Below are 22,600 nucleotides of genomic sequence, written 5' to 3' on the forward strand. Positions count from 1 at the left end.
TAAACTTGTTTTGCTATTTTTTCTATTGCTTTGGTGCAGGGACCATCACTATAATATAAGTAACATATTTTGGTAACCAATTGTCTGTAAAGTGAATCAAGGTATTTGAACATATTGTACATTCGAGTTCATTATAACAAGAGCAATCACACGTGGACATTGTGACGGTTATCAGGAGCCACCCAGGAAGAGCGACGGTTTTTATGATCAGTGAGTGGGTAGATCGTGGCTCGGGTGGACAGCTTTTCCACTGCAAACAAAACCTGTCGGGCGAGGTCTAACAACGCTCTCCAGTACAAAACTGCAACAGAGATTCAACAAAGCGATAACTGGGACCAGATCTCGGTACAAATCAATAATTTCTGCTGCCTCCCGACAACAGATCACATAAATTCCCAGACTGTCCGGCTCGAACCCATACAGGTGGCTTACTCTACTCATGGCTGATGACGTTAGGAGCAATCGTCATAGAAAGGCGGCAGTGGATTCACAAATGGGGCAATCCATATTCCCCGATAACTCTGGCAGTAACTTGGGTCGTTGTAATGATAACGTGCATTTGGCAGATCACAATGATGTCTGTCAAGTGTGCAGACGGTGTATCTGCACAGGGCCTTGGCGTCAGGCTATGAAGGGGAGGGCCCTGTTTTGCTGCTTTTCCCCATGGCCCCATTCAAACCACCACTGTGCACCTGTGTAATCATTAAGAACATGAAGACATTTCATATTGCTGTTTATTTTCCTCTTGGAAACCGATAAAACAAGTTACGATGATTGTTAAAGTTCGAGTAATGAATGAACCGTTAACCTATGAAACTATTTCAATACTCGCCAGCAAGAAAGCATTTTACAAGTTACATCTAAAACCGAGCTTGTTTATATTCATAATGAATGTCGCAATTTTTTTCATAGATTTCAAATGGTTTATAACTAGTACAGACTTTTTTCGGATATTTAAAACCATAACATTGTGTTACTATCTTTTTCAGAGAGTAAGACACCCTCATCACACCTGTTTCCAGTTTCATAAGGTTATACTAATCTGGTCACACATGCCTCCTGGATTATAAGACCAACCGTTCACCTTTGCTTGAAAATAGAAGGCAAAAAGTGGGTTTTATAATGCAGAGAATACGGTCAAAAAATATACTGACACAGTAAATCAAAACTGTTACAAGTGTCTTAATAAATTAGAGTACTACAGCTTCCAACTAAAATCTTATAAAACAACTGCCAAAATCAACTGATTGTACACTATGGTGATAGATAGCTCACAACCAGCAAATGTCGTCCATGGGCTCAGACCATATATTGTACTAATTGGTACATTTTATGATTGTTTTTTTACATATTGTTAGTCATAATGTACATCTTTATTTACATTATTGTACCTGGCATCTGTTCATAACGAACTTGTTGATAATTCCTTGAGGTGGAACATCTCGTTTGTGAGGGTGTCCAAAATCTATTGCACTGTACAACGTTCCATCGCCTACTCCCCCACCTTCACCCACCCGCTATGACCAGCGTGGTGAAGTATGGTCAAATATCCCACACAGCGTGGACAGGCTCCCATCCTGCAGTGGAATGACAAATTGGGGCTGCGAAAGTTCATTGATGAGGTCGTATTATCTCTTGATATTAAATGGCCAAGTCTAAAATTAACTCGTGAATATTTCTTCGCGCACCAAACACACTCAATGCGGCGACGAAATGACACCACATTGGCACGAGACCCTGGAAACTGACACGGCAGCGTCTCAGCGTCACAAGCCGACATCTGTAAAACTTTCAACCACAACGTGGAGTGCGTAGTGATACTGCACTGTGTAGAACGCGGCTCTCCGCGCAAGAGTGTCGAATAACGCTCCGAAATTATCTGTCTGCATCTTCATACACTCGCTAACGACATCGTGTCAGTCACGCTTTGGTCTTTGGTGGGTAGTCGTAGTCATTGTCACGAATGATCATTTTAGTGCACTAAGCCATTGCTGACTTGAATAGAAGAAACTCCACCAAGGTGACAATTGTTTACATCATTGCTCTTGTTAACAGATCTCTCACTGGAGACGCTGTGACATCGGGCCTAGCGTCCACGTGAGGTTTTAGCGTTAACGCCTCTCAGAGCACGTCCTGAACGGCGCAGCTGAACCCTGCTCACAGCCGGGCGTCTGTTTTTTAACTGCACGTCTCTCTGCGGCCAAACACTTTTTGTAACGAATTCTGTATAATATTTTTCAATTGGTAACACGTTTCAGAATTCATGGAAGAGGCATGACCCTGGTTATTTGTTGTGCAATATTTTGTCCAGATGTTGCCACTAGATGGCAGCAGCAGAACTTCATCACGTGTATGTGTGGCCCGAAAAAAAAAAGCCGACAATCGCTCACGTGACATAATAATTTGACCGGCCACAAGAGGAGGGCATCATCGCTGTTTGCCAAGAGTAGACGTGACCGGCCGTGAAACGGTGAACATTGCTTGGCAGTGGGCGGGCGTCCTCGCCCCTCAGGCCTTTTTCTCGAAGAGGTACTCCAGGTCTGGCTGGCGGATTCGCTGCTCCATGTTTCGGTTCTTGGCGTACTCCTGCAGGAGGTGCATCACCTCCGTGTCGAATTCGCTAGGCGTCGGGCGAGCCCCTGCACTCGCACCACACAAACACAAGGCAACCGCGCCAAACCCGACGCCTTGAATTTCTCCCGATTGATTTGCCGGTTGTCGACAGGCTGCCTGCTGAGCACCTCCAAAGCTGTGGCCTTCGCGTGGCACACCGACCCAACCGTCTCTGTTCAAATATGATTTGTCATTGCATGCTGCGTGCGCCTGATGATTAGTAAACAGGTCTGCCACAGGATGAATGTCTTGTAAGATTTATGTCTGGGATATTGTGCGTTACAAAACCTGGTTCCATCACAGAAAGCGATAACATAGATTCAAACCCAAGATGTTTGTGGTGCCGGCTTAGCCTGTCTGAGCTCTAGCTCGTTTAGCCACCTCACGTGTGTGTGTGACAATGAAAGGAACAGGTTTTAATGGAGTCACATCTGACCTGCACACACGTGCAAGCACACGGACTCAAAAGCTCTTACCTCTGGGCCACCCGGCCACTTCTAACAATGTGACTCTTTCCGTTGCGGCATTATTTCACCACGAATGTAGTTCTTTCTGGGTAGAGAAGGTTAATTGATGGTGTTGCGGACTGACCTGTTGCCCAGTAGTATATATCCCAGTCATTGCTGGGCTGGTTAATGAGTTTGTCGTACAAACGCAGCTGCTTCTCACTCATGGTGTTGAGGTACTCCTTAGCGAAGAAGCTGGAAGGACAAAGCACACCGTGACAATTACACTGTGGACTATAAACAGACTATATGTCACTGCATCCCACAACGCTCAACAGAAAGTGGCCATATTTATCTTATAGCGAGGCAGACGGTCATAGGCAGAGGAGAAGAGGAACATCTTGAGCTTGGACTTGAAACAGGGGCAAGGATTAAACCTTGACTTAAAGCTTTCGTGACTGCAGGAATTCATATTCTTTGGGTCTTTTGGTAAAGTCACGTAGGTAGGTTCAAAGAAAATATCTACGTGAATAGGGGCAAGGACTCTCCAGGACGGGTGACTGGGGAAATGGCGTTCTAGACTATAGGGGCAGCAGACGAGAATGAGCGACCTCCCACTGACTGGGGGCTTTGACAGAAAGGCTTGAGTGTTGAGTGCTGGAGTGGAGAGTGTGGAGTGAGAGGCAAGGAGAGAGGTAGGAGAGCACGTGGAGGGAATTAGAATGAGTTGAGAGGGATGAGGTTGGAGAATGAGTGGAGGGGAGTAGAGTGAGAGAATAGGTAGGAGAGTGCATCAAGGGGAATATAGTGGGATGGGGGAATATAGTGGGATGGAGGATTTTGAAAATCAGCCAGTGTCATCTTGGCATTGATCCGGGATTACATTTGGAGTGCTCTTGCCTCTAACAACCAGGCTGCTCATGAGAATCAACAGAAGTCGAAAGCGGTCGGGAGTTTTCCCGCTCAAATGCGGCTGGAAAACATCGGCCTAGAAGGCCCGACAGTATCGGGGAGACGCCGACGACGATGGTGGTGTTGGTGGTGAGACCACGTCGGCACGGTGCGGCTTAACGCGCCGAGCGAGTCCCTCACCTCAGCAGGATGCAGTTCTCCAGCATGCCGCGCTTGCGGCTCTCGTACAGCAGGCGCGCTCGCTTCGTGTCCAGCGGCTCGCCCGTGCGCTCCTCCCACGGCGGGAGCGTGCTGTCTCCGTTCTCCCCGGGGTGCCCCGGGGCCTCCCCGTTGTAGCCACGAGACCCAAACGGTGCGGCCGCCGAGAGCGACGGAGGGCGACGCAGCAGGAGCTGGGACACGCACGGAGGGGATGGTCGGCACATTCATTGGTCGCACAACCCCAGCGCTCGTTGAGCCAATACTTTCAATGCATTGCAACTGAGGGTCGTGAGCTTTCATTATTATTGGATTTTATCCAGCAGTTTATATAGCACTGCCCACCACGTGTCCCACCCATCATCACAACCTCCTCCTCCCCACCACCACGTGACCCACCCATCATCACAACCTCCTCCTCCTCCCCCCTGCCCACCACATGTCCCACCCATCATAACCTCCTCCTCCCCACCACGTGACCCACCCATCATCACAACCTCCTCCTCCTCCCCCCCTCCCCACCACGCGTGCCACCCATCATCACAACCTCCTCCTCCCCCCTTCGCACCACGTGTCCCACCCATCATCACAACCTCCTCCTCCCCTCTGCACACCACGTGACCCACCCATCATCACAACCTCCTCCCCTTCCGCACACCACGCGTCCCACCCATCATCACAACCTCCTCCTCCCCCCTTCACACCACGTGACCCACCCATCCTGCTTCGTCTTCATCGTCCGCGTCAATCGCACCGCAAACTCCATTCCCAAACCTCCTCCAAAGTTGCTTAGGGGCCGTCCATAAATGACGTCACGCGATTTTGGACGATTTTTGCCCCCCCCCCCCTTCGTCACACGGCGTCACAAAAAGTCAGACCCCCCCCTCAAATATGACGTCACAAAGCTCTGCCCCCCCCCCAAACAAAACATGCTTCAAATCGCTTTAAACTATTGTCATTGTAGTGCGTATTTAATGTGGCGCTGCACTCTGATGTTGTAGGAGAAAACATTTATTAAAAAGTCTATTTAATTAAGTAGAACGTGTTGTCTATATTTATTTAAAATTACGCATTTTTACATGACGTCACATTTCCCCCCCTCTTCACAAATGTCTGACCCCCCCCCATAGGTGCGTGACGTCATTTATGGACGGACCCCTTCGCCTTTCACTGAGCTCAATGTCAGAGCGAAACAGCCAACACGACCACCGCACTGCTACGCCATCAGCTGTGAGCTCAGCCCTCGAACAACACGGGGGTTTATCTTTAAAAGACACGAGTTGTTGTTGTTATTGTTGTTTATATTTGACGAGATCCGTCATTTTAAAAACGCGAAACTTTGCCCTCCTACCTTGCCACACACTCGCAGAGCCGAACCCGCCATGCTGAGATCCTGGAATCGATTCGGGCTGGTGGTAATCGATGTCGATTCTTAAACGTCGATTTCATCCATTGCCGCGTTATTTCATTGCTGTCAAATCCGTTTTTGTTGTTGTAAAACACTAGCTATTAACAATAGACTAGATAAGATTTGTTAATTTTAAGGGTTTTAATAGATGCGCCGAGAGGCTTGTGTGATACGTGATATAAAGACATCGATTCCTCCGTGTTGGGTTGCTTAGTGCCGACGTAATCGATTCGTTATTCAACAGCACGAGATCTCGCGAGTTTGCGTGCGAACTCTCCCCAAATCTCGCGAGAGTTTGCGCGTTACGTGAAATTGTGGATACAACTTTAAGTTTAAAATTTACCCACATCGTAAATAATCTCAATTACTCGTGACCGTCGGAATAATAAAAAAAACCGTATCACTTTTCGATTAAAGCTTTCGTGACTTCAGGGATTCATCTTCTTGGTTCCTTCGGTAAAGTCACGTAGAATGTATTTATTTTTATTATTTTATTATTTACATTCTACGTGACTTTACCGAAAGAACCATGAAAAAAAACCGTATCACGTGAAGCGAATAAAAGTACCGAAAATTAATAGAACATATCAGCCATGGTCTATCCACTGCTGTATGAAAGCCCCTCCCCCCACCACGCTATGGATTAAAGGCGCAGCCCTGCAACTGCCCGCTCCTCTGTCACTGCTGGCGGAAGAGGGAGCTTTACGGAGGGGATTCTTCGTCCGTGGAATCAACCTCCAGCATAGGGCGGCACCCACACTTTAGGGGCCGTCCATAAATGACGTCACGCGATTTTTGACGATTTTTGACCCCCCCCTCCCTGTCGTCACACGGCGTCACAAAAAGTCAGACCCACCCTCAAATATGACGTCACAAATAAAATAAAACATGCTTAAAAAATCGCTTTAAACTATTGTCATTGTGGTGCGTATTTAATGTGGCGCTGCACTCTGATTTTGTAGGAGAAAACATTTATTAAAACGTCTATTTAATTAAGTAGAACGTGTTGTCTGTATTTATTTAAAGTTGCGCATTTTGATGTGACGTCACATTTCTCAACCCCCCCCTCCCCCCCTCGTCACACATCGTCACAAATGTCTGACCCCGCTCCCAGGTGCGTGACGTCATTCATGGACGGCCCTTAACTGACGCTGTGCCTCACCAGATTGAGAATCGATGCCATTTACCTACAACGGATCCAAGAATCGATCCTCCGCAATAGTGAACGTACCGAGAATCGATTGCATTTGGCGTCACGTCGTGGTATCGACGCCGCGACACCGTTGGCCTAACAAGCGGGGGGGGGGGAAGGGAGTCGATTCTACCTTCTACGATCCAACGCGGAATCGATTCTTTGCCACCGTCAGCATGGTGGTAAGCGATGTCGCTCCGCGAAGCTTTCGCGTGCGCCGTGGTTTATTTGTCCATACTTCACCGCTGTGGTCAGTGTGACTTAGGGGCCGGCCATAAATGACGTCACGCACCTGGGGGGGGGGTCAGACATTTGTGACGATGTGTGACGAGGGGGGGAGGGGGTTTGAGAAATGTGACGTCACATCAAAATGCGCAACTTTAAATTAATATAGACAACACGTTCTGCTTAATTAAATAGACTTCTTAATAAATGTTTTCTCCTACAACATCAGAGTGCAGCGGCACATTAAATACGCACTACAATGACAAGAGTTGAAAGCGATTTGAAGCATGTTTCATTTTGGGGGAGGGGGGGGGGCAAATCTTTGTGACGTCATATTTGAGGGGGGGGGGGGTCTGACTTTTTGTGACGAAGGGGGGGGGGGTCAAAAATCGTACAAAATCGTGTGACGTCATTTATGGACGGCCCCTTAACCCAGCGAGATCACGCGAATAAATCCCCTCTCCGTCCGCCGTAGCCTCCAGCAGCCAGCAACAGACAGCGCTGTTTAAAAAGCAAAAGTCTCAATGGGGAAAGGCGCGGGGGGGGGGGGCATAGAACTACCGCACAACAGTGGCAGGTGCTGCAACCATAGCCTCGATAGCTCAGCGGGACTTAACTGGTGATATATTTTTTATTATAAAAAAAAAGTTTAGTGTAAAATTTGACTTTAATCTTGACTTAAAGCTTTCGTGAATGCAGCAATTCATACTATTGGGTCTTTCGGTAAAGTCGCGTAGAAGGGAAATAATAAAATAATAAAAATAAAACAATAAAATACAATTCTCACGACGTTTTGGCCACAACGCAAGCAGCCGTCCTCAGGTGAAGAACAGGTTCAGACGCTGTCTTTCCGACATACCTGTTCTTCACCTGAGGACGGCTGCTTGCGTTGTGGCCGAAACGTCGTGAGAATTGTATTTTATTATGTTTTATTTTTATTATTATTTTATTATTTCCCTTCTACGTGACTTTACCGAAAGAACCAAGGAGAACAAAGTTACTGTAGTGGGCAAAGAGAGCTGTTTGTGAATTCAAATCGAGAAATAATTAGTTTTTATTTTTCTACCTACGTGACTTTACCGAAAGAACCAAAGAGTTGATTCCAGCAGTCACGAAAGCTTCAAATCAAGATTGATATTACGACTTAAAATTTTTTACTTAAAACTTTTTAAACTTTTTTTTTCCTGGTGACGATCGCTTGCGTAGTGATCGAAACGTCGTTTTTTATTTAAATTTCGATTTAAAGCTTTCGTGACTGCAGCATGGATTCATCTTCTTGGTTCTTTCGGTAAAGTTACGTAGCAGGGAAATAATAAAATAATAAAAATAAAACATAATAAAATAATTCTCACGACGTTTCGGCCACAACGGCTTGCGTTGTGGCCGAAACGTGCGTTGTGGCCGAAACGTCGTGAGAATTATTTTATTATGTTTTATTTTTATTATTTTATTATTTCCCTGCTACGTGACTTTACCGAAAGAACCAAGAAGGTTTTTTATTAACTTTTATTTTTTTCTATCTACGTGACTTTTTTTTACCGAAACAACCAGTTTAGTATAATACACGCTACGCCCAGTGACCCGTCATCCGAACCCTCTGCAGTCTGCCGGCGCATTGACACTTCAAGGAGTTCATCCTGGGGTGGCACGGGCTGGACTTTGTTGGCCAGCGGTGGAAGTGATTCACGGCCGGTGGCGATGACGAGGCCGGAGCGGGTGCCACGTTTCCCCGTTTGGTAACGTCGCATTCGCGGTTCGGAACCCAGCAAAACCGCCCCGGTTAATACCGCGGGTGCGTGAACGCAGACCTGTCAAAATGACGAGAAATCCCACCCCATCATAACAGGGAACAGGAATAGTGAGGGGGTTGTGTAGCACTGCACTTGCGGAATAATGCCGAGAAGTGAATGCGTAATGCATTGCACGGTGCTACGCGTCAGCAGTCAGGGCGTGCAAGGGTTACGTCACCATTCACGGTACAAATTTTGTCAAATGTGAACGATTACTCGCAGTTTGTTTGGAAAAACAGGAAGCGTCGCCTCCCCCATTGCGAAAAAACTTAGCAGGAGCTTCCTGGAAAAGAGTTTCTGGGTGCTTTTGTGATAGTGTCTATGTTTGTGTGTGTGTATATGTGTGTGTGTATATGTGTGTGTGTATATGTGTGTGTGTATATGTGTGTGTGGGGAGCGGTAGTGTAGCAGTTAGCGCGCTGCGCTACGAACCCGGTGACCCGAGTTCAATTCGTTGCTCACGGCCAACACCAGTGACGATTATCTGAAACGGTCCCGGGCCTCCCCTAGGTCGACTCAGCCAAAAATGAGTACCGGGTGCTGTGTGTAAACATCGCCACTGGGGAGACAAAGGCGGCAGGGCGTGGTGCTGGCCACTCACGTCCTCGTGTGCCTTGCCGGCCTTCATAACTGCTCGCTAACACCAGTTTTTTTTTGACCACTCTTAGAGATTCGGTCTTCAGCTGCAGGCCACCATGGAGAACTTGACGGGACTGAGGCCAAGTGGAGAAGACTTCCGCTGGTACTTGAAGGTGGGATTACAGTGTTGTTTTCTGTCATCGCTGTGTACGCGCTCGTCACTTTCCTATCCACCGATCCTGTGCCTTCAAACCGCACGATGCTTCGCAAAATACGGGCACCACGTGTAACGACCGCGGCGGTTGCCACGATCGATGTGAACTTCACAACGATTCGTACAATTACCTGGCCCGCGACAATCGTACCATCTTATTCTTGGTTCTAACGGTAAAGTCACGTAGAAGGGAAACAATACAATAATAAACATATTAAACAGGAAAAATTATCACGACGTTTCGACTGCAACACAAGCAATCATCAAAATCACAGCAAGAAAATAAAAATAAAACTTATTTCAAATTTTATGATGATTGCTTGTGTTGCAGTCGAAACGTCCTCAGCTGAAGAACAGGTCTGTCAGACGCTGTCTTTCCGACAGACCTGTTCTTCACCTGAGGACGGCTGCTTTCGTTGTGGCTGAAACGTCGTGAGAATTGTATTTGATTATGTTTTATTTTTATTATTTTATTATTTCCCTTCTACATGACTTTACCAAAAGAACCAAGAATATGGCACAATGATCGCAATGATTGAGAGGCTTGTGTTAGCCATAGCTGCACTTTAATGCCGCGTGTTTCTACTTGCAGTTGAAATGCGCCAATTGTGGGGAAGTTTCTGACAAGTGGCAGTACATCTCCTTGCAGGTCTGTGAAGTGCCGTCCGGCTGCTTATTGTACACGTGTGTGTGTGTGTGGTTGGTGCGCTGTACGATGAACCAACGAAGTTTGATTCCCGCCCGCTCGCGCCATAATCAGCGGCAAATGTCTGAACCGGTGCTGATGGGCTTCATCTGGGTCAGAACAGCCTTACATTTTTAGCTGAGTTCCATGAGTAAACGGCACAACACTGTGGACACTAAGGCGTCCAGGCGTGGTGTTGGCCACGCCGCCCGCTCATAGGAGTGCCGTGCCGACCTTCATCGGTGCCCGCTAACAGCACTGAACCCACCGGCCACGATGGGGAATCTTTGTTTCGGTTCACGCTCCGCACCGTTCACTCGACAATCTGGGGTCAACTCTGGGCGATGGATAACGGCGGTGGTGACGGGTACCCAAACGTATCTTGTGCCTTCATTATCTTGACTGGGCCCCCAAATGAGTAACTGGTAGAGTGTGTCAAATTCAGCACTAGGGCTTGGCGTGGTCCTGGCCACATCGGGGTATTTTGGCAATACCAGTTACATTGTTTTGTTAGCTATGGGGGGGGGGGGGAACAGAGAACCCCGGAGAAAACCCATGAAAAACAGGGAGAGAATTTTATAAACTCCACACAGAAATCTTCTTGGTTCTTTCGGTAAACTCACGTAGAATGGAAATAATAAAATAATTAAAATAAAACATAATAACATTATTTTATAATTGTTTATTATTATTTTATTATTTACATTCTACGTGACTTTACCGACAGAACCAAGAAGATGAATCCCTGCAGTCACGAAAGCTTTAAATCGACACTCCACACAGAAAGGCATCGAAGTCGTGAATCGAGCCCAGGTGATGCTTGTTGCTGTAAGGCGAGAGTATTACCACTGCGTTGCCGCCCTGCCGTGTGTTCTGTGTCCTTAGGAGAGTGCCCCACTGAAGGGTGGCCGTGGCAGTGCCAGCATGGTGCAGAAGTGTAAGCTGTGCTCACGCGAGAACTCGATAGGTGAGCGTCCGTAGTCTTAGGTTTTTTCGGTAAAGTCACGTAGGTAAAAAATTAAAATTAATAAAAGTAAAATAAAATTAAAATCACGACGTTTCGGAGGCAACACAAGCTTCCGTCTTCAGGTGGAACGTCGTGATTTTTATTTTATTTTTATTTGACTTTTATTCATTTTAATTTTTTACCTACGTGACTTTACCGAAAAAACCTAAGACTATGAATCCTTGCAGTCACGAAAGCTTCAAATCTAGGTGAGCGTCCGTGCCCAATACCGTGCGTTTGATGGATCCGTCGAGCCGCTGATGCCGTGTCCCCATGGGTCGCAGAAGTCGATGTCGGACTCGAGTTGACTCTCTCGTTGCGACTCGTTTCCGCATTTTCTTCTGACAACTCAAGTTGGGCCGTGAATTATCTGGCCTGCTGAGTGAATTCGCTGGGCCATTCTCACTTCACAGGCTGGTCTGACTTGCTTAACGTCAGGATTTTGGGCCTTGAAATTCCGAGTTTCTACTCAAGTTGCCGTCACGGTTTCTGATTGTGTTTTTTCAAGTTCACCAGAGTTGCGTTGTGAATTTTATGGGCGGCTGACTTGCGCTCGCAAACAGCACTTGCCACAAAAGTTATGTCATAGATGTACCGGAGAATCTTTGTCTTTGTGTGTGTGTGTGACCATTTATTTAGACATCTTAAAGGAATCCATGAAGCCCTACAATGTGAGTCTAACACATTTCAATTCTCACCCACTAAACATTTTCACAGGTAAACAATTAGTGGTAAATACCCTAAACTGACACACACACACACACGTGATGATGTATGTGGTGCTTCTACCATCTACTGGCAACATTTGGAAAATTAAAATATTGCTGCAAGGAACAACCATGGTTATGCTCCTTAAATTAATTCTAAAACGTATTACCAACTCACCAAGTTATAGAATTCGTTACAAAAAGTGTTTGGCCACAGGGAGAGGTCCAGTTGAAAAACGGACCCCCGGCTGTGAGCAGGTTTCAGCTGCGCCGTTCAGGACGTGCTCCAAGAGGCGTTAACGCTAAAACCTCACGTGGACGCTAGGCCCGATGTCACAGCATCTCCGGTGAGAGCTCTGTAAACAAGAGCAAGGATGAAAACATTTGTCACCTTAGTGGAGTTTTTTTTACTTTAGTCAGCTTTTGGCTTGGTGTACTAAAATTATCCATCGTGACAATGACTACGACTATCCACCAAAGACCAAAGCGTGACTGAGAAGATGTCATTAGTGAGTGTATGAAGACGCAGACGGGTAATTTCGCAGCGTTATTCGACGCTCTTGCGCGGAGAGCCGCGTTCTACACAGTGCAGTATCACTGCGCACTCCACGTTGTGGTTGAAAGTTTTGCAGATGTCGGCTTGTGACGCTGAGACGTTGCCGTGTGAGTTTCCGGGGTCTCGTACCAATGTGGTGTCATTTCGTCGTCCGCATTGAGTGTGTTTGGTGCGCGAAGAAATATTCACGAGTTAAATTTAGACTTGGCCATTTAATATCAAGAAATAATACGACTTGATCAATGAACATTCGCAGCCCCAATTTGTCAATCCACCACTGGATGAGAGCCCACCTACACTGGGTGGGATATTGGAGCGTATTTTTACGGTACGGCGCAATACATATCCGGAGACCCTTTTGTCCGCAAGCCGCTTCGTCGCTCCCGCTGTGCCAAGGGCAGAGAGCGATGTGGGTGGCGGTGGTCGTGCCGTGCCGTGTGCAGGCTGAAGACAGTGAAACCTTCAAGACCGTGGTCGTCTTTGAGTGCCGTGGGCTCCAGCCCGTGGATTTCCAGCCGCAGGTGAGAGAGCGCGTGAGCGGCGGTTTTGGGTGCCCACCGCCCTACGAAACCGTCTGCCCGAGGTCCGAGGTTCGAGGTGATTTTCTTTGGCCAGGTGAGAATTCAAGGGGGCAGGACTGAGGGGTCTCATTTGTAAGAGTGACTGATCTGGGCTCACCAAAAGGGCAATAACAATAACCTTCAAACTAAGTCCAGCATGCTCTTTGGTTCTTTCGGTAAAGTCACGTGGGTATAAAATAAAATGAAGGAGATCACGACGTTTCGGGCGCAACACAAAGCTTTCCCACCTGATGACGGACGCTTGTGTTGCACCCGAAACGTCGTGATTTATTTTATTTTATGTTCTAACTACGTGACTTTACCGAAAGAACCAAAGTGTATGGATTCCTGCAGTCACGAAAGCTTCAAATCAAGACTAAGTCCAGCAATGAAGCAAATAGAAATCGGAGCGAAAAAAACCGAATTTCAGGAGAAATTAAAACGCTGCGGAAACGTAAATCGCTGTGAAATAAGATAAATGTGTGTGTGTGTGCGTGCATGCTTGAGGGTGCGTGAGTGTACTTTTTCGAGTCCCGTTCGCTGTCAGCATCAGTGATGAATATCTGAACAGGTCCCAGGCCTCCCCCTTAGGTAGACTCAGCCTTAATTGAGTACCTATTTCAGTGCGCAAACATCATAATTGGGGAGACAAAGGTGGCCCGGGCGTGGTGCTAGCCACTCCACCCCCTTGACGTGCTGCTGTTTAAAGTTTCAAGTTTCATTGATTAGGTATGGCCCTGTGAGCCATGCGGCTCTTGAGTCGGGTGCAACCGCAACAAACAAAATATGAACACAGAACATCTTAAAGCGACGACGCGCAACAGAAACATCCTGGAATAAACCAGCAAATATTGCCAAAAACAATCCGTATTAAAACGCTGCGTGCAAAAATCACAAAATGTGGTACAAGCCAACAACAACAACAACCATAAGACAATTTATATTAACCATATGTTTTCGAATCATCAAAATAAAGCTATAAAAACAATGTAACAACAGTAATCATAGGAACTGTGATTTAAAATGTAACAATAAACGATAAACATAACGCGTACGACAAATCCTGCAGCCACAGCTGGTAGCACGACACTCCCAGGGTATGATGCTGTGGCGACCTTCACGGGTGCTCGCTAACAACACTTGCTCCGACGGGCCTGCCAGTAGCGGTGACTAGCACGGGGACACGCCGCTCTCGTCGTTGTCGTCGTCACCGCCGCCACGTGTTTCTGTGGGCGTCTTGTCGTTGGCCATGACGCTTCTTACAAGAAAGCCACTCTGTTCGCTCAGGCCGGATTCACGGCGGAGGGAGCCGACACGCGGACACAATTTGGAGACATCAACCTGCAAGAGAAGGTAATTATCGTGCTTATAATCATCAAGAGATTTTATTTATTTTGCCAGGAAGGGCCCCATGAGCTGTGAGGCTCTTATTATTTGATGGGCATCCTGCGACGATGAAGATGGTTACACTATGAGACATCTCCTTTACCTGTGGCAAATATAGTAGTAGGTTTTTACCCTTTCAACTGGTACAAAAACTGACACCTTTATACAAGGCATCATGTTTGCAATAACCACAACACAAGCAGTCAAAATGCAAACAAAAAGAAACAACTGTGATGATGATGATAATGATCATCATTATGATAATGATGATAATGATGATGATAATGATCATCATTATCATCATCAGAGTTGTTTCTTTTTGTTTGCATTTTGACTGCTTGTGTTATGGTTATTGCAAACATGATGCCTTGTATAAAGGTGTCAGTTTTTCTGCCAGTTGAAAGGGTAAAAACCTATCACTAGATGAAGATGTTGTCCGGTACGGATCTTCGTTCCAATCACGGTTGCGTTGGTCGCGATGCGAACGGCGAGTATCGACACGTGCTGTGCACCACGTCAAGTGGTACGCACGTCACGTGCTGTGCACGTCACGTGGTGCACACGTCACGTTTAACTCGACGAGAGCAGTTGTCACGGCGCTAGGCTGGCAACGAAGGTGCTTTTGTGTTCGACAAGACGAGAAGAGAGTGCCCTTGAAAGCCTCGGTTGAGCCTCACCTCAGGAGTGTGCTGCCAGTTGTCGGCAGCAGGGGGCGACGATCGCTTCGGTAAATCGCAATGAAGTCATTTGCGGTGGTGGTAATTTTTGTTCAAATTTGGCCGAATTTTCTCGTTGAGCGATGTGACGGGATCTTTGGCGTGAAGCACGTCGTATTTCGTGGTGAGTACGAGCGGGGCGATGCAGAAGTCGCAGCGGATTCAGGTGTGCACGTACAAACTCCCAACGGATGGCAGTATATTTTGATTTAAAGCTTTCGTGACTGCAGGGATTCATATTCTTGGTTCTTTCGGTAAAGTCACGTAGAAGGGAAATAATAAAATAATATTAATATGAAACAATAACAATTCTCACGACGTTTTGACTGCACCACAAGAAATCGTCTTCAGGTGTGAAATCCACAGAAAGAAAATTTTAAATTAAAAATTTTTATTTTGCTTGTATTGCAGTCGAAACGTCGTGAGAATTGTTATTGTTTAATATTAATATTATTTTATTATTTAACTTCTACGTGACTTTACCAAAAGAACCAAGAATATGGATGCCATTATAGTTTAATTTGTTTAACCAGATGAGAACTCAAGAGACCAGAATGAGTCTCATTTGCGATAGTAACCGAACTGGGTTGTCAAAATGGCCAAAAGCGATAATATAAAAGGAAATATTAAATCGTAGATGCAAATGGGAATCGTAGCCAAAAACAATGGTGTCACGGGATAATTCTAAGCCAATTGCACGAACACAAATCGGCATGAAATAAAATGCGTGTGCACAAAACACAACGCAGCAAGGAAGACGAAACTAAGTTATGGAAAGCAATTCACAGGCGAACTAACACCGCAGGTGGTTAACCAACTTTAGAGTTACAATTTTAAGTCGGTCAGAGGTTTAACGCGTTTGCTGCATTTGCTCCTCTGATTCCGTTGGATGCGACTTCAGCTTGTTGTGGACTTTTCCACGGAAAATTTGGGATAAATTGCAGCGACGGCGCACGTGAAGGTGTTTACAGCACAGTTGCCGTGTTCATAAATTGATCAATTTCCAAACGATTGCTCAAAACACGTTGCCGCGACTTACGTTTAGGTGGTTCACGAGCGGCATTCGAATTTTTTGCGAATTCATTGCCATGGTTTGCACGTTTATCATCACGAAGGGCCTAATCGTGGTGGGGTTATCTGGAGCGCCCATATGCGTGGCGTGTTCAGCACTGGGGAGACAAAGCTGGCGGGGGCGTCGTGGTGTTGGCCACACCACCCTCTCGTGTGCCATGCCGGCCTGAACAAGCGCTCCCTTTCCAGCGGGGGTAACGTAGTGTTTGTGTGCGCGCGTAGGGAGCGGTAGGACAACACAACTGCTCGCGCGCTGTGCTGTGAACCCGGCCCACCCGAGTTCGATTCCCACTCACGGCCAAAACCAGTGACGATTATCTGGACCGGTCCTGGGCCTCCCCTAGGTCGACTCAGTCTCAAATGAGTACCTGGTGCGGTGTGTAAACATCGCCACTCCGGAGACAAAGGCGGCCGGGCTTGGTGGCGGCTACCCATGACCTCGTGTGCCGCGTTGACCTTTGTAGCTGCTCGCTAACAGCACTTGCCCCAAAAGTCTGTTAAGGCTTTAGGGGGGATCTTCGTGTGAGTGAGTGAGTGTGCGTGAGGTCTGCTGTGCGTGCCTGTGTTTGCGCGATTGTGCTTGCGAGTGCGTCTTTGCGTGCGTTTGTGTTGCGTGCGAGCGAGCGGTGGCGCATTGGTCGGAGCGCCGCGTTACGCACTCGTGGCTAACATCAGTGGGGAGTGATAACCAGTCCAGGGTCTTCCTGTAGGCCAACCCAGCCTTGTTTGAGTACCGGGTGGCGTGTACAAACACAAACAGCACTGGGGTGACAAAGGCAGCCGGGCAAGGCGGCTCTGGCTCAACCCACCCCCTTGTGCGCCAATCCGCCCTTAATAGGCGCTCGCTAACAGCACTGTTCCAACAGCCTGTGGGCCATGCTGGGAGAGGGATCTGTGGGTGTGTTAAAATAATAAAAAAATAAAACATAAAAAAAAGAATAGTTTTATTATGATTTATTATTTTATTATTTTATTACTTCCCTTGTACGTGACTTTACCGAAAGAACCAAGAAGATGAATCCCTGCAGTCACGAAAGCTTTACATCGAAATGTGGGTGTGTTGTTACTGGGGGTGTTGTGTTGCGTGTGTAAACCGCGTGTGCGCTCACCACTCCCTGTGTTTGTTCTTCGCAGGACTGGAACGATTACGATGAGAAAGCCAAGGCATCGGTCGGAATCTATGAAGTCACCCACAAGTTCGTGAAGGCCTGAGGCCATTTCATGGGGAAGAAATTACGCATTTGTTCGCGAACTTTTGAGTGTGTGCATGTGTATGTATGAGTGTGTGCATATTGTGGGGAGCGGTGGTGCAGCGGTTAGCGCGCTGCGCTACGAACCCGGTGACCCGAGTTCGATTTCTGCTCACAGCCACCAACACCAGTGACGATTATCTGTATCGGTCCTGGGCCTCCCCTAGGTCGACTCAGCCTCAACTGAGTACCTGGTGCGGTGTGTAAACATCGTCACTAGGGAGACAAAGGCGGCCGGGCGTGCTGTTGGCCACCCACCCCCTCGTGTGCTGTTGCCGGCCTTCACAGGTGCTCGCTAACAGCACTTGCCCCAACAGTCTGTTAAGGCTATACGGGGGATCTTTGTCTTTTGTGTGTGCATATGTCGTAAGGAGCGTTGGAGCAGTGTTTAGCGCGCTGCCTTACGAACCCGACGCCCCGAGTTCGATGCCCGCCTGCAGCCAACATCGTTGACGAATGTCTGAACCGGTTCTGGGCCTCCCCTAGGTCGATTCAGCCTTAAATGAGTAATATGGTACAGTGTGCAAACATCGTCACTGGGGAGACAAAGGTGGCCGAGCGTGTTGCTGGCCACCCACGCCCTCGTGTGCCGTGCTCGCCCCAGCAGTTTGCGTGTGTGTGTGTGTAGGGGTAATGACATTGCTTGATTTATCCATGTCGACCTTTGAGAAGAAAAAAACCCCCGTATATTTGTAACTGCGTGGGGTTAACCAACTTCAACGATTACGTTCAGTCCCCATAGCAATTGCAGTTTGAAACTGGCCATCGGATTTGATCTGCCAAACGTGTAATCTTCATTGCCGCGTGGAATAAAAACGTACAAATGGGATTTTTTTCTGCATTGTGTTTTGGATTGTTACGTTGGAGAAATTGCGTTTACGTCCGAGAACACCTCCACCTATAAATACCCCGGTCGGGATGACGACTGAAAGTGCAATCTTGATTTGAAGCTTTCGTGACTGCACGGATTCATATTCTTGGTTCTTTCGGTAAAGTCACGTAGAAGGGAAATAATAAAATAATAATTAATTTTAAACAATAAAAATTCTGACGACGTTTCGACTGCAACACAAGCAATCATCATCAGGTGTGAAATCCACAGAAAGATTTCACACCTGATGATGAAATAAATGTTTTTTGCTGTGGATTTCACACCTGATTATGATTGCTTGTGTTGCAGTCGAAACGTCGTGAGAATTTTTATTGTTTTATATTTATATTATTTTATTATTTCCCTTCTACGTGACTTTACCGAAAGAACCAAGAAGATGACTGAAAGTGCAGTTCCGAGAATGGAGCCCAGCGAGGGAAATTCCACGATCCCCGCCACCAAGTCGTAGCCTGCTCATCATCATCGTCATCGTCGTCGTCGTCGTCGTCGTCGTCGTCGTCGTCGACGTCGTCGTCGTCGTCGTCGTCGACGTCATCGTCGGCGTCGGCGTCGTCGTCGGCGGCGTCGGCGTCACTGGCTGCACGGGATCTTTTTTTTCCGCGTAACAAATTAAACATTGAGTGGAAACGGCAGAACAAGAAGTTCACAAGACGTTTTGATAATAATAACACTGGTCAACACACTTTTTCTGGCATAAGGTATTCCAACGGTTTTCAGGTAATTTTGGGGTGCTGATTCCAAATCTGGCATCAGTTTTTGTCTATCACATCAGGTTTTTGAGATATCAAATATTGCATTTTCAATAAAAACTGCAGAAGAAACATATTAAACAAATGTGGATATCTACATAAAATGATATTATAAACACACTATCCTAAAAATACAGCACCATATTTTAACACTAAAGCAGTCACTGACTCGCAACAACTTGCAATCATAAATGACAGAGTTAATTTCGGGTAAAATCAATGAAAATGGGGTATGCTGATAGCATGAAAATTAGATGTGATAGAGCAAATCTGAGATCAGATTTGGAATCAGCACATTGAAATTAGTCTAAAACATCTGCAAAAGTCCAGGCCAGAAAAAAATTGTTATTTTTGTTGACCAGTGTTATTATAAGATTGCAACACCGATGAGGTGGGAGTAGCGAATACAAGTTGACCGACTCGGTTAATTTAAAATCGCTCTAACTTTACAATTCATGTCATTCTTTTGCCTGAATTTTTTTTTAAATCCTAGAGAATATAAAAACCCTCACAATACATTGTCTTGCCGTTTTATCATGACGTAAAACAGCCCTTGAAAGTGCGGGACCCGTAGCATGTGTAGCTACTTTATCTGCTGCGAGGATAATTCGACGCTGGTTGGGCTGCCCTCGTTCCAAAGGAGATTCCCAATAAAAAAAATCCCACGTTAACCAGCCCACTCACCCACCACCACCACAGCCCGCGCTATCGATCGATCGGCAAGGATTGTTGGGGCAGGGGGTGGAGGGGTTTGGCCGGGTGGGGTGGACTGTGTCGTCTACCCGCGGACCAGCGTGGCTTGCGGTCTCGCGTTTGGCGTGGCTCCCACGTTTCTTGGAAGGAGCGATGAACGGACATTGTTACACACTAGGAGGAGGAGATGATCAAATGTTGCCGAGGAGCCATCGAAGAAACGTAGAGCAGCAGCAGCATCAGGACGAGACACCCAGCGCCGCCTGCGTTCCGTTTGCTGTGTCCCTCGCCGAGGACAGATCGCGAAGGTCGCTGGACCTGCAGATTATCGTGTGAGCGCGCGGTAAGGGTTGAGTCCAGTGCCGGATTATCCTCGTAGCAGTTGTAGCTACACATGTAGTAGCTACACATGTAGTAGCTACACGTGTAGTAGCTACACGTGTAGTAGCTACACGTGTAGTAGCTACACGTGTAGTATCTACAACACGTGTAGCAGCTACAACACGTGTAGCAGCTACTACACGTGTAGGTGCTGCACGTGTAGTAGCTACACGTGTAGTAGCTGCACGTGTAGGTGCTGCATGTGTAGTAGCTACGGGCCCCGCACTTTCAAGGGCCCTGCGCTAAATGCTTTCAAGCTCTCAATTCCGGTTCAGTGATGCTGCACTTGCCCTATTACTATAGTACTATACCGCCTTCAGCTTTTAAGAACGAATGGGTGTTTAAGGTTAGCGATTTGTCGTATTATCTGGCTGTGTAGCAAATGAAAAAATACAATAACTTTACTGTGCAAGTTTAAAATGAGTTTTTTAATATTTACGTGTTTTATTTATTTATTTAGGGCCCCTTTATAACATCACGCTACAGGCCCCGCACTCGCTTCATCCGGCACTGGTTGAGTGTGGGGGTCGCGCAGTGGCACGGCCAGATAATTGTTTTTTTACTGGTAGGAACCTCCTGGTTACACCAGCCCACGGGATTATTGTGTCCGTCCGTCCGTCGTGGAGTGAGGGGCTAGGTGGGGAGGGAGGGTCTGGGTGGGGAGGGTGGGGCTGGGTGGGGAGGGTGGAGACGGGCTGGGTGGGGAGGGTGGGGAGGGGCTGGGTGGGGAGGGGCTGGTCACCCCGTGGCGCCCTTATAAAACTCAACGTTTCACCTACTCACGCCGGCTTGTGCCCGCCCTCACAGTCGGGCATATTTGCGGAATACACCACGCCGCCGTTGACCCTGGCCATTGACCGAGCAACCCAACGTTCCTACCAGCTCCCTTCGCAGCAGGAATGTGTTTTATAATAAAAGGGCGCTGGCGAGGAAGGTGCGAAAAGAGGGGACAGGGGAATTGGAGTTGGGGGGCGGAGGAGACCCCCCCAGAAAGTTAAATGTTGGCGGAAAAGAGGAGTGTCGGGGGAGAGGGTCTACACGGGTGTGGGAGACAACCCTTGGGGAGGAGTAATTCGGTTTCTCAGGGCGGCATATCGCGCGCACTGTTTCGCTCGTGTTACGCGTGTGCGCGCGCGTGCGCCTATACGAGTCGTCACAGTCGGGAACGCAGGCGGTGCATCCTGCCAGTCATCTCAGTCAGTCAACCCCGAGCCGCATGGGTTTGTCCCGTGACTTCCTCCTGCCAGCAGCGACAAAGCGCTCATTGCGAGCGCTAATTCTGCAACGGGTCGATGTGAAACAGCCCGCGTCACGGGGCCTCTTCCTCTTGCCGATACAAAACCTCGCGGTCGCGTCGGCGTCACGGGTCGTGCACACGCAGCGTGTCGCCTCGCCTGGCGAACGGCGATCTTCACGTTCATTGCCACGAGACTCGAAACTCGCGAAATGTCTCGAGGTGACTTGTTGTTGTTGTTGCGAAATTTAGAAATGACGCTGTTAAGGTATTAGAATGTGTTTTTATTGTTTTATAAACTTTGTTTTTAAAATGTTAGTCTCACGGTCTTTCACAAGTAAGATCGCACCGAAGCGCTTTACATTGAAACAAAATGTAATCATAAACTCAGGTAATTAAAGGGTGGACATTGATTCATCCGAGATTATGACGACGGACAGTAAGCGTGCAAACTCCGGGAGATGTGGAAATACCATCACGGGAATTTTCTCAAATATATATAATTAAAAGCATTAATGACACTGCTCCGTTAACAGTGGTGCACAATTAACTACTTAACGCAGCACGTTCAACAGCGTCGTGTGCGTTACCTTTAAAGGATAAAAAAAATACAAAAACATATAAATCGTAAACCGTACTTACTTTAAACGCAATAGCACGTCCACTCAAGGGTGTATCAAAAAGCACTGTACGCTAAAATGAAACGCAATACGATAACGTTTAGGTTCAAAGCCACGAGAAAATAGTGAGTATCTTCTTCTTAGGTTTTTTCGGTAAAGTCACGTAGGTAAAACATCAAAATGAATGAAAATAAAATAAAATAAAATCAAAAATCACGACGTTTCGGAGGCAACACAAGTCTCCGTCATCAGGTGGGACCGTCACAGCCAGATTAGCTGCATCAAGTCACTTGATGCAGCTAATCAAGTCACTTGATGCAGCTAATCTGGCTGTGACGGTCCCACCTGATGACGGAGACTTGTGTTGCCTCCGAAACGTCGTGATTTTTTATTTTATTTTCATTCATTTTGATGTTTTACCTACGTGACTTTACCGAAAAAACCTAAGAAGATGATTCCTTGCAGTCACGAAAGCTTCAAATCTAGAATTAAGTGAGTATCTTGATTTGAAGCTTTC

At 47.1% G+C, this 22,600-nt stretch overlaps 2 protein-coding genes across 2 annotated transcripts in view; one reads left to right on the forward strand and one right to left on the reverse strand.

Annotated features, from left to right (window-relative positions):
- Positions 1-18,336, forward strand: part of CZIB (CXXC motif containing zinc binding protein) — a 379,487-nt gene extending 361,151 nt beyond the window's left edge. Inside the window, exons 2-8 of the mRNA XM_078869058.1 lie at positions 9,453-9,536; positions 10,170-10,226; positions 11,148-11,229; positions 11,908-11,939; positions 12,975-13,052; positions 14,379-14,444; positions 17,399-18,336. Coding sequence (XP_078725184.1) covers positions 9,453-9,536; positions 10,170-10,226; positions 11,148-11,229; positions 11,908-11,939; positions 12,975-13,052; positions 14,379-14,444; positions 17,399-17,476 — 477 coding nt within the window. The 3' untranslated portion in view covers positions 17,477-18,336. The remainder of the gene's footprint in view (positions 1-9,452; positions 9,537-10,169; positions 10,227-11,147; positions 11,230-11,907; positions 11,940-12,974; positions 13,053-14,378; positions 14,445-17,398) is intronic.
- On the reverse strand, positions 717-5,576 carry SDHAF2 (succinate dehydrogenase complex assembly factor 2). Its single transcript, XM_078869055.1, has 4 exons — positions 5,521-5,576; positions 4,152-4,363; positions 3,205-3,314; positions 717-2,639 (listed from the first exon to the last, which is right to left on the reverse strand). The coding sequence occupies exons 1-4, from the start codon at positions 5,551-5,553 to the stop codon at positions 2,509-2,511; spliced, it is 486 nt and encodes a 161-aa protein (XP_078725181.1). The 5' UTR covers positions 5,554-5,576; the 3' UTR covers positions 717-2,508.
- Positions 18,337-22,600: the final 4,264 nt, after the last annotated feature.

The sequence above is a fragment of the Lampetra fluviatilis genome, chromosome 27, assembly GCF_964198595.1.
Source record: "Lampetra fluviatilis chromosome 27, kcLamFluv1.1, whole genome shotgun sequence".
Classification (NCBI taxonomy): domain Eukaryota; kingdom Metazoa; phylum Chordata; class Hyperoartia; order Petromyzontiformes; family Petromyzontidae; genus Lampetra; species Lampetra fluviatilis.

What these genes read in the sequence shown, in the direction of transcription:
- SDHAF2 (XM_078869055.1), bottom strand. Translation starts at nt 5,553, where the DNA reads ATGGCGGGTTCGGCTCTGCGAGTGTGTGGCAAG. An exon ending in CTCTGCGAGTGTGTGGCAAG is followed by an intron (nt 4,364 to 5,520) that starts GTAGGAGGGCAA and finishes TGCGTGTCCCAG; the next exon opens with CTCCTGCTGCGTCGCCCTCC. An exon ending in TATATACTACTGGGCAACAG is followed by an intron (nt 2,640 to 3,204) that starts GTCAGTCCGCAA and finishes GTGCGAGTGCAG; the next exon opens with GGGCTCGCCCGACGCCTAGC.